Raw genomic sequence first — 12,075 nt, 5'->3', positions numbered from 1 at the left:
TATAGACGACACCCGGATTGTCCACTTTGAGCCTATATATCTCACTTCTTTTGAAAGATATCAAAAAGTGGTTAACTAATAAAATGTTTATCAGCAACATTTTACTAGTTAGCCACTTTTTGATATCTTTCACAGAAAATGAGATATATAGGCTCAAAGTGGACGATCCGGGTGTCGTTCTATTAGAGGTTTTACGGTATTCCTCCAAGAATTCAAAGAAAAAAGTAAAACGCTGAATAAAAAGTTGTAGTAGCTCCCTAATGGTTTTGTGAAAGACGTATACTGTGAAAACTCTAATATAAAACCGCCTGTAGTAGAACGCCACCCTCATGGGGACCGAAACTTTTGCTTTTTCCTTTGATAATAGCGAATCGAACCCTCAGTAAGAGTTTCTAGACATTTTCAACAAAAACTGTGTGAAATGGAAGCACATGATACAATCCCCTATACAAGGGCCACTTTTGGACGTTTGTGGCTATCATTGCATATCAAATTCGATATCTCAAACAGGAAATGAGATAACTCGGGTCAAAGATATCAATAGTGAAAACTCAAATACTATTCAAGTAAAGAAATTCGCGTGGCCGAAAAAAATGAAAAGAAAAACTACTTTTTTTGAATTATAGAAAATAAGAAAACTACGTGAGATGGTTTAAAAGTCCAGAAAAAGGGAGAATTAGTTCTTTCTTTCTCGGGGCTCCGAGGAGGGGAGGGAGCTCCGACCGGAGCCAGGAGGCCGATCCGGGTTCTTCGGTAATTGGGTCCTGAGTCCATGACCTAGATTTCGATTTTTAGATCATAGATTTTGACCTAAACATATGACCAAAAAAAAAATAAAATCTAGGTCATGACCTAAAATTCGAAATATAGGTCATGACCTAAAAATTGAAATCTACGACATGACCTAAAAATTGAGATCTAGAGCTCCCTCCCCTCCTCGGAGCTCCGAGGAATGAAGAACTGATTGTTCCCTCCACTTTCTTTCTTCCTTTATAGTACTTTCCTAGGGTCACAGGCTTCTAAACCATCTCACGTAGTTATAAATTTCAATTTCATTTATAAATTTCAAAATTTTTTATTTTTAATTTTTTTCCGCGACTTTTTCAGCTTTTTATCTCAGTTCCTGTAAGAGATATCAAAAATGTGTCAACTGATAAAACATTTATCATATTATCAGCAACATTTTATCTGTTGATCAATTTTTGATATCTCTTATCAGAGCCGAGATAAATGAGCTCAAAGGGATCAATTCCCATTGAAAATTGAGTTTTGTGGATTTTTTGTTGTTTCCCATACAAAAGGTTTTTTAAAAATTTATTTCAAAGTAGATTAATTCAAAGCACAATTCACAAAAAAAAGATTGATGGTGTCGATGGTTTCCTTGTGCCTTCGCACTTCGGATTCCGATTTCCTTTTCCTTCCAATCTGGTAAAACATACATGTTGACTTCTGGAATATTCGGAATTTTTGGTCTACTTTGAGCTTGTATATCTGATTTCCTTTAAAACGTATCAAAAATTGGTCAACAGATAAAATGTAGCTGATATTATGATAAACATTTTATTAGTTGCCCACTTTTTGATATCTTTCACAGGAATCGAGATAAATTGGCCTATTGGGGGTTATTCAGAGAGAAGACGTGGACCTACAGGGCCAGCCTAAGCAAGATATAATTGTTTTGTATTCAGAAATCAAACATTTTAAGTTGGAACATCGGGGCATAAGTTTGTCGTTAAGCTTGTTTTGGACGTTTTTGGCTTTTTCTGCGGCCCCACATCTCAAATTTTTTTAAAAATCAAGAAAAGAAGTAGACCTCATCCTGTAAGTAGTCTTGGGGAGGGGTTATCTGAAAATCCAAACTTTAATTCTCATTTTTTTCAACTAAAAACTCACATTTCTAATAAAAATCAATAAAAAAAAGACTTCTACACACGAAGGCATGGTGGAGACTACCTGAAAATAAGAATATTTCCTTTTCCTAGGAAAATCTAAAAAGAAGAAAACTCACAATATACGGAAAATCAATAGACAACCACACGCATAGCCTCGGAGAATATACGAATGAGGCTTGTTGGCTGCTCGGACGTCGCCTTGGACACAATTATGGATTTTCCGACGTCTCTCCAGAAGATGTGCCTTCTCGCTTTTAGAATACGTAGTCGTCTCCACGGTGCTGAGTGAGATAGTGGAGGATTAGAGAAATGGTTCAGAAAGCTTTTAATGCTCGTTTTACTTGATTTTCAAGTTTACATTCAAGTTTAGCATGGAATTCCCTTCAAAATGAGCCTAAACACGTACCAATTTTGAAAACTTTTAAATGAATTTCCAAAATTTCCGCTTCAAAATTTTAATTTCAGCCGTTTTTATTATGAAAAACCTCTCTGAATCCCGAAAAACCATTCAAAATCACAAAGAAAGCTCTAAAAACTCATTTTCAAAAAAGTTAGCAAAATGGCTCAGTGGGTTTTGGCACCGAAATTTACGGCCCACAAGGCCAAAAGTTCAATTCCTTCTGGGCTCAAAATTTTTTTTATTTTTGTGTGGACCTTGGAAAGCTAGTTTGCACACTTTTTAAATACCGAGAAATTGGAAATTTTTGAGAAAAATTGTTAAAAAGTGACTTTTTACTTTGAGCTCAATTATTTCGGCTCCTGTGCAAGATATCAAAATACTGTCAATAAGTAAAATGTAGCTGGTAAACTGAAATTTTTTTTATCAGTTGACAACTTGTTGATTTCTCTTATAAGAGCCAAGATATTTGAGCTCAAAGGAGCGGTCGGGAGTAAGTGTTTGCTCAATTTGTTTTTTTCTTGTTTCCCGAAAATTGAAGTTTTCAGGATTGTGTCGTCTGATCTGATGCATCTTCAACTTTGCCGTCAGTGATTCGGTATAATCCTCGCTGGTCCGTCTTCTTTTCTCCCAAAAGTGAAAACGACACATTTTCCCAGCTGAAATATGGGACTAAATCAGAGATATATATATAAAACAAAAAAAAATTAACTCATTCTAAATTTCCATCTTCTTGCTCCACTTTACGTCCCTGCAATTGCGACATTTTAGAACCGCGAAATTTAAGAACCACGACGTTTCAGAACCGCGACGTTTTAGAATTGCGACATTTTAGAACCGGGAAATTTTAGAACCGCGATGTTTCAGAACCGCGACATTTTAGAACCGCGACATTTTAGAACTGCGACGTTTTAGAACCGCGACATTTTAGAACCGCGACGTTTTAGAACCGCGACGTTTTAGAACCGCGACATTTTAAAACCGCGACGTTTTAGAACCGCGACATTTTAGAACCGCGACATTTCAGAACCGCGACGTTTTAGAACCGCGACATTTCAGAACCGCGACGTTTTAGAACCGCGACATTTTAGAACCGCGACGTTTTAGAACCGCGACATTTTAGAACCGCGACGTTTTAGAACCGCGACATTTTAGAACCGCGACGTATTAGAACGGCAATTTTTTTTCCGATTTGACTGTCCTGGTCCGATACGTTGGCAAGTTGGTTTCTGCAGAACTGTGGATGAGGCACTTTTTCGAAGAACCACGCGTACGCCAAACGCATTTGCGAAATGAGGAGAAGCAGAGAAAAAGACAGGAAGAAGGACAGCTCGATCGCGCAACAGTATATGCAAAACTAAAAAAGTATCGATTACATTTTGGGCGACAGGCCCCCTAGCTGTTCTCTCTTTCTCCAGAGAATGGAGTAGAGGGAACCGCGACGCATATGCCATTGATTCGGCTCTATTCTAGTTTAGAGGTCCCAAAACAATTTACAGGTCCGAAAAAAATTAGAGGTCCCAAAATAAAAAAGAGGTCCCAAAAAAATTAGAGGTCCCAAAAAAGTTTAGAGGTCCCAAGAAAAAATAGAGGCCCAAAATTTGAAAAACGCACAGATATTGGAATAATGTACTAGTATTTGAAATGTGTGAGTAGTTTCAGTTTTGGGTCTTATAGGATGATATGACTGCTCCTAACAATTTTAACTTCCAATTCTCTTGAATCTTGCCGATGAACCCCAATTTACATATGAGGAAAATTTGGGCAATACAGTAATCACTCCGTGATTATGCTGTCTCTCAGGCTTAGATAATTGTCAGAAAATATGCATTCCTAAGCCTATTAGAAGTATAAAATATATCATCAACAATTATTTTGCTATAACACCTCAAAACTTTAAATTCTTACACAATTCAAATTTTAGTACATTATTCCGGTATCTGTGCATTTTTAAGTTTTGGACCTCTATTTTTTTTTGGGACCACTAAACTTTTTTGGGACCTCTAAACTAGAAAAGAGCCATTGATTTTGTGTGGTATCTCGAAAGTCTCCGCACGGAATGTTGTTGTTTCAGGAAATCCGAGTTTTCTACCTGGACTAGTTGAGCTAGCTCGACGTATACTTCATCTGGATTCATTTTTCTCTCATCTTTATGCAGGAATTTAAAAACAAAAACAATCGGAAAGTAAAGTTTATTTGACAAGAAAAGAAGTACGAGAGAGGCCGGGTTTAGAAAATGGATTTTTCGAAAAAATTAGGAAGAAGTGGCGTGAATAGATGAATAATGAGAACAAACAGGGGAAGTGGCAATAGTGGATTAAAAACGTAAAAATATTTTGGGACATGGAGAACATAACATTTATAAATACTTGAGTTCCATCGGCCCACTTTCCGTCAATGCTCCGTCCATTTCGATGATGTAGTGTGCTGAAAAAAATTAATAATAACTTTCGACATTATTCCTAATGAAACGTACCAACAGGCGAAGATGGTGGAGCTGGATGATTCGCAGTTTTCGATCTCTTCTTGCTTAATGCGTGTCGTTTCTTGAAGACGTCTTTGGCATTCTGAATTTCAATTATAACTTTTTTCGATTGGTAAATGAAGACTTACTTTAACTTCATTTTCTGGGATCCACGAGTTCCAGAGTGGGCTCTCAAAACCCTTCCATTTGATCAAATGGAATACTTTACCATTGAAGATCCTTTCTTCAATAGTCTTCTCGATTTTTGATTCAATGGATTTTGTTGGAGTCGGTAATCGTCGATGACAGCCCGATACTCCTGAAAAATGATAATGTGAACTCTACCTTCCTATAGCACTGCATCATTTGAATTTCCAGCAAAAAAGTACCTACCCACAGCTCCGCATCGCTTCCCTCGAGAAGTCTCCCATCGGCGGTTTCAATTTTGAAGACCGGATAGCCTTTGGACAGGTCGTGGGACTTCGCGACAGCCGTCGAGCCTTTTTTTGCTGGAATTGATGTAAATTTGATATTCGAGTGTGTGTTTTTTTCTTACCTCGCTCTTGTCGAGCGTCTCACCCACAAAGAGGGGAGAAAGGAGAAGACGGAGGTTGAAGACATTGTCGTTGTGCGTGTCCGGATGACGGTTCCTGGTCGAAGAATGCCTGGAAGTGAGAAATTTTTGAAAAATTAACGACGAAAAAACTCACATTTCTAGGAAAATCAATGAAAAAGGGAGACTTCTACACACGAAGTCATGGTTGAGACTATCTGAAAACAGGGATTTCCTTTATAAATTCTCGAAAAATATGAAAACTCACGAAATATGGAAAATCAATAAACAGTCACACACACATAGCCTTGGAGAATGTATGAATGAGGGTTGCTGGCTACTCGGTTCCCGTCCTATCCACTCCACCTATTGACTTGTCTGCGCCTCTCCTGAAAATCAATACTCTCTCGCTGTCATATAAATTTCGAGGTGCTGGCAGGACGCCTAGTGTCCCCTGTCTTTTCTCTGTGTCTCTCAAAGAGAATTTACTGTCTCGCTTCAGTCAGCCAGCTCGTCCAGGTTATGATTTTAGTAAATTCAGTTTACATATTCAAATTCAGCATGGAACCTTCTTCAAAATGAGCACAAACACGACCCATTTTAGATAACTTTGAAATTATTGAAAATACCACGATTTTCCACGATTCAATGAAGGAGCCCATTTTTCACCAAAAACAGTCACCTTGAACTTTAAGCTCAGTTAGCTCATTTCCTGTGAAAGATATCAAAAAGTTGTCAACTGATAAAATGTTTATCATATCATCAGCTATATTTTTTTAATTGATACTTTCTGATATCTACTCTGAAATAAATTGAAAAACACCTTTTGTATGGGAAACAACAAAAAATCCACAAAAATCAATTTTCAGTGGAAATTCATCCCTTTGAGCTCAATTATCTTGGCTCCTATTAGAGATATCAAAATTATGTCAACTAATAAAATGTTGGTTATAATTTGATAAACATTTTATCAGTTGACCAATTTTCGATATATTTTAAAGGAACTGAGAAAACTGAACTCAACATTTTAAAAAAGCTGAAAAAGTCGCGGAAAAATATTGAAATTATTAAATTGAGAATACTACGTGAGATGGTTTAGAAAGTACTATAAAGGAAGAAAGAAAGTGGAGGGAACAATCAGTTCTTCCTTCCTCGGAGCTCCGAGGAGGGGAGGGAGCTCCGGCTGGAGCCTCCGGCTGGAGGGCTCGATCAGTGTCCTTGGGTCCTGGGTCCTGGGTCCATGACCTAGATTTTTTTTAGGTCATGACGTAGACTTCTAACTTTTGGTCACGTCCTAGATTTCAATTTTTAGATCATGGCCTAGATTTCCAATTTTAGGTCATGACCTAGATTTTTTAGTTGATGACCTCGATTTTTTTAGGTCATTACCTGGTCCCAGGACCCAAGGACCCAAGGGCCCGGATCGGGCTCCTGGCTCCGAGAAAGGAAGAACTGATTCTTCCTCCCATTTCCCTCTTCCTTTATAGTACTTTTTCTGGACTTTTAAACCATCTCACGTAGTTTTCTTGTTTTCTATAATCCACGCGAATTTCTTTACTTGAATAATATTTGAATTTTCACTACTGATATATTTGACCCGAATTATCTCGTTTCCTGTTTGAGATATCGAATTTTTTCTGACATTGAAAATTTTTATGAAATCGAGGCAAACATTTCATCAGTTGACCATTTTTTGGTATCTTTTACAGGAACCGAGGAAAAAAGGATCAAAGTTAAACCTCAACTCTGAGACTGGGTCCCTGGGTGGCAACTTTGACTGTTTTGGATTATTTTTTATGGCTTTTATGATTCGAAAATAACCTTTTAACTGTTTTTTTCTGCCTTGAAAGCGAAAATAGATATTTGCCTCCGTTTCCCCAATCTCTTGCAAAATGAACCATAAAATATTCCGTTTTTATGATAATACATAAAAGCGAGAGAGCATGGATTTTTTTTGTTTAATTTAAAAATCCGAATTCAGCATAACATTATCTTCAAAATGAGCCTAAGCACGACCCATTTTTGAAAACTTTGAAGATTTCGAAAATTTGAAAAAAAAATAATTTTTTAGATTTTTTCCCGTTTTTCGAAATTCAAGGTATTTTTAGAGTGTCCAAACTAGTTTTCCAGGGTCCACACAAAAATAAAAAGAATTTGAGCCCAGAAGGAATCGAACTTTTGGCTTTGTAGACCGTAAATTTTGGTGCCAAAACCCACTGAGCCATTTGGGACACTTTTTTGAAAAGTGCCATTTTTGAGCTTTTTTAGTGGTTTTTGGAGGCTGTATGTGGATTTTAGTCTGTTTTGGACCGTTTTTTTCTCATTTTCCTTGTTTTAAAACTGTCGTTTCTGACTGTTTTGGATCATTTTTCATAGTTTTAAGAGTTGAAAATCAATTTAAACCTGTTTTTTTAAGTTTGGATGGCTCAAAAATAGCATTTCTCTGCGTCTCCATAATCTCTTGCAAAAAAGCACATAAAATATTCCGTTTTTATGGTAATACATAAAAGCGAGAGAGCATGGACTTCTAGAGAGACGCAGAGAGAATCGTGGAAATCGACGGAAAAGCGAACAAGAAACCCCCATTCTATTCCAACTCTTGACTATGTGTGTTCTAATGGTCTTTTTATTGATTTTTTGAGAAATTTAGTGTGTTTTTGACTGAAATTTTGAAAATTACAGATTTATTTTTCAGATAACCCCTATCTTCTCTTCAAGACCACTGACTGAGGTCTACCTTTTTTTAAAATGAGTTTTTTGAAAAATGTGAGTTTACTTTTTTTTTTTTTTTTGAAAGTGCTTCGAAATTAGTTCTACACCCAAAAATGGGCCTGAAACTGTCATTTTTGAAATCCACAAAAAAAAAAAAAAACGTTTTGGCCCCCTTAAAATATATCGAAAATTAAAATATATCGAAAATTGATCAACTGATAAAATGTTTATCAAATTATAACCAACATTTCATTAGTTGACATAATTTTGATATCTCTAATAGAAGCCAAGATAATTGAGCTCAAAGGGATGAATTTCCACTGAAAATTGATTTTTGTGGATTTTTTGTTGTTTCCCGTACAAAAGGTGTTTTTCAATTTATTTCAAAGTAGATATCAGAAAGTATCAACTAAAAAAATGTAGCTGATAACATGATAAACATTTTATCAGTTGACAACTTTTTGATATCTTTCACAGGAATCGAGATAGTTGAGCTCAAAGTTAGAAGCCAAACTTTGAGAGAATCAGACATGGTGCATCGACCAGTTTTATTGATATTCAATTTGAAAATCCTGTTTTTTTCCAGAAATTCATTGTTGTGACAGATGATATGATGATATTTATCGTCTCAAATCTCAATTCGAAAGTTCGTTGGATGTCATATACGATCAGATTAAGGTATGTTTTTCCGTGCCTTTCCATAAAAACTAAAACACCAAAGTTTTGGAATTCGGGCAATTCGAAAATCGTAATTTTTCAGATAAAGAGTCGTCACTAAGAAGTTCGACAAAGTCTACTATGTTTGGTCATCAAGCACGCCAGAAAGTTCCGGTATGTTTGCTTGATTTTTTCAAGTTTTTGAATTTTTGTAACTTTCGGAATTTTTCAGATACGTCGAAATGGTGGGACTTCATGTGTCGGTCTATGTCGATTGGAGACATGAAGTCAAAAGAAACGTAATCCGACCAACAGGAAGACAAGGGTGACTGACGTAAGTGGAACCCAAAATAGTTCAATACGGACTAAAATGTTTCAGGCATTTTGAAGATGAAACCTATGGCAGTATTGTAGTTTGGCATTCCAGATTATAAGCAGAACAGCTGGTACATTGGATGGATCCTAATTTTAAAATTAATATTGAATTTAATAAAAATTTGAAAAAGTTACACCCCCCGGTTTTTTATTGTTCAGAATATCAGAAACATACAATTTCGAAGCTTTTTTGGTATCAGAAATGCGCAATTTTCAGACGAAATTATCTCGGTTTCAATGAGAGATATCAAAATGTTGCCAACAAGAAAACTATTTATCATAATATCAGCAATATTTTATCAGTTGATTATTTTTTGATATCTTCTACAAAAAGCGAGAAATTTGAGCTCGAACTTTACATTTTTTTTTTGAAAATTTTAAAGTTATCCAAAATTTCTCGTGTTTAGGCTCATTTCAAAGGGAATTTTATGCTAAATTAGAATTCAAAATCGAAAATTGAAAAAAATGATTGATCAAAGCTACCTGAAGCATTCCTCTAATTCTCCACTTCAAAAATTAACTTTTTTCAAAAAAAGTTTTTTGACTTTCGGAATTTCAGAATTTCCGATTTCTAGACATTTTTGAAGTGCACAAACTAGTTTTTTGAGCTCCACACAAGAATAAAAAACTTTTGACCGCAGAAGGAATCGAACTTTTGGCCTTGTGGACCATAAATTTCAGTGCCAAAACCCACTAGGCCATTTGGCACACTTTTTCGAAAATTGTGGTTTTTGACTGTTTTGGTCCGTTTTTTATAGTTTTTCAAAGGTTTGAAATGAGTTTTCAGCAGTATTTTCAGCCTGAAAAGTTCATGAATTGTGTTTGAAGCTTTGAAATTTCATAGACTTGAGATTTGAAAAAATGGGCGTATAAGTATAGGTGTAACTTTTTGAATGTTCACTTTATATCCGTTAAAATTTGAGAACTTTTTTGAGTTTTCAGCACCACGAGAAACACAAATTGAATGGAATGTCGATGAATGGAATCGAGAGAACCACGGCAATCAATGAAGGTGAACGGGCACAATCCGCTCTGAATAACAACAGAGCTAATCTCGAGGTTATTAAAACTGTAGAGATATTTTATCCATGAAATGAAAAAATTTCAGATATCGCTGTCGAAAATAGTGATGAGAACCGTGAATGGCCGCTTCAAATTCTTGCAAAAACTTTCCGAGTTGAACTAAGCGTGAGTGGGAATGACGCTCTTGATGATTTCGACAATATATTATTATTCAGGTCCTGGAAATGAACTTGAAGCTGTGGTCGATCACCTTGAAGCTGTTGAATTCGAACGAGAGGAGTTCTGCAAAACGCAAGCAGAATTTTCCAACTTTTCTCAAGCCAACTTGTGATACTTTAAGTGTATTTTTTTTCTTTCTAATTTACAGAAATATGTGAATGAGAATGATAAAATTTAATTTTTCAAATTCGAAAATTCCAAAAATTTCGAGAAATTGCACATTTTCAGAGAAACCTTGAAATTCCAAAAATCCAAAAAATCTAGAAACCATCCACTACCTCTGACCAAAAAGATGTTCTAATTCCCTTCATTCGCATAGTACAGTAGCTATGATCCCTTCTTTCTTTTCTTAGAGGCAGTGGAAGAATAGGTACCTACTTTTGGTGAAAGAGTCAAAAATTCAGAATTTCAATGATTTTGAACAAAACAAAGTATTTACAATGTTTACAGTCATCAAAAAATCAATTTTTATTTCGAAACATTTCGAATCATGTGAACAACAACATTATTTGATTCAAATTGCTAATCACTCAATTTCTTATCATTTCCAAGTATTCCCGTTTTCCTATTCATCAAATTTGTTGAAAATTGAAGGCATTTTGAAAATTGAAGGCATTTGTTGAAAATTGAAGGCATTTTGAAAATTGAAGGCATTTGTTGAAAATTGAAGGCATTTAGAATCTACAGACATTTTTGTACGAAATTGAGCAATACAAATTTAAGGGGTTTTCCAGTACTTGTCCTCTCAATCTCCTTATTTTGCAATTCTATTTTTGGGACAATTCCAAGAATCAGAGAAGTCACAAATCGAATTGAAAAATGTAGATCCAGATGATTTACACTACTATCTTGAAGTTTCAAAACTGTCCATGTTTCAAAACTGGTGGGTTTTTAAAGGTGGTGTACGGTGAAATGTATTGCATCAAAATGTGCAGAAATGCATGTTTCACTTTTTTTTCGGTTTTTTTTCAAGAGTTTTCCGGGTTTTTGTCAATTTTTCTTCCAGATACATCGGAAAATTTGAAAAAACAGTGAAAACGAGCGAAAAAATTTTAAACGTTTGAATTCGCGCGCTTTTACTCACCGGGCGGCCTAGAAAAAACCTTGTCCGTAAGGGCTTTCAGGGTATTTTTCGATGCGTTTTTGTCGATGAAGGAATTTTTTTTTGAATTGTTTGTTTATTTTTATGTCAATCTACATGCATTTTTGCACATTTTGATGCAATAAAAAATTTCNCCGTACACCATCTTTAAAAAAAGTTTTTTTAAAAATATTTTCATGTTACAATCAGCATGAATCACTTGATTATCAGTCAAACTTGCGTGTGTGAATATTGCAATACGGTCGTCGCACTTATTAATAGCTTGTTACTCTTCTGGTGAGTTTTCTAGGCCACTTTGACACATCAGTTTCATGTTAGGCCTTTTTGATCACCAACTTCTTTACAAAAGCGTTTCAAACCGGGATCGACTGATTTTAAAAAATCAAGTTTTTTTTTGAAAAACAAGCAAATTTTAAAGGTGGCTGAATAATTCATTGATAACACAGGTGATTTTGTAATCTCTGATAAAAATATGATTTTTTCGAGAAGTTTGAGACCAAACTCGATTTATTATCTTTTTTTCTCGTCTAATGGACAATGTTCTTGAACTTGGAATAGCTTAGATGACTACAATAGCGAGTGTGTCCTGGTGTTTGAATCAGTGGAGAGGGGGGTCGACAAATTTTGCCGAAAGAATCGTTGACCCCGTTTGACTGAATTATTGATCCTAGAGCTGGTCCT

General features: G+C 35.6%; 2 protein-coding genes across 2 annotated transcripts; one reads left to right on the top strand and one right to left on the bottom strand.

Moving 5' to 3' along the window:
- Positions 1–4,648: 4,648 nt before the first annotated feature.
- CBG20449 lies at positions 4,649–5,512 on the bottom strand (the record flags this gene model as incomplete). Its single annotated transcript, XM_045243066.1, has 6 exons — positions 4,649–4,716; positions 4,766–4,856; positions 4,903–5,072; positions 5,143–5,262; positions 5,333–5,418; positions 5,505–5,512. The coding sequence occupies 6 exons, from the start codon at positions 5,510–5,512 to the stop codon at positions 4,649–4,651; spliced, it is 543 nt and encodes a 180-aa protein (XP_045097043.1).
- A 3,036-nt stretch (positions 5,513–8,548) lies between these two features.
- Positions 8,549–10,404, top strand: CBG20450 (the record flags this gene model as incomplete). The annotated part of the gene is made up of 6 exons (XM_045243065.1): positions 8,549–8,551; positions 8,605–8,696; positions 8,908–8,974; positions 9,993–10,062; positions 10,159–10,242; positions 10,289–10,404. 6 exons carry the CDS (start codon positions 8,549–8,551, stop codon positions 10,402–10,404), a joined length of 432 nt encoding a protein of 143 aa, XP_045097042.1.
- Positions 10,405–12,075: the final 1,671 nt, after the last annotated feature.

The sequence above is a fragment of the Caenorhabditis briggsae genome (genome assembly GCF_000004555.2).
Source record: "Caenorhabditis briggsae complete genome, chrII, whole genome shotgun sequence".
NCBI lineage: Eukaryota > Metazoa > Nematoda > Chromadorea > Rhabditida > Rhabditidae > Caenorhabditis > Caenorhabditis briggsae.
Note: the sequence above shows the minus strand (reverse complement) of the source record. Positions and strands in the feature narration are given on the sequence as shown.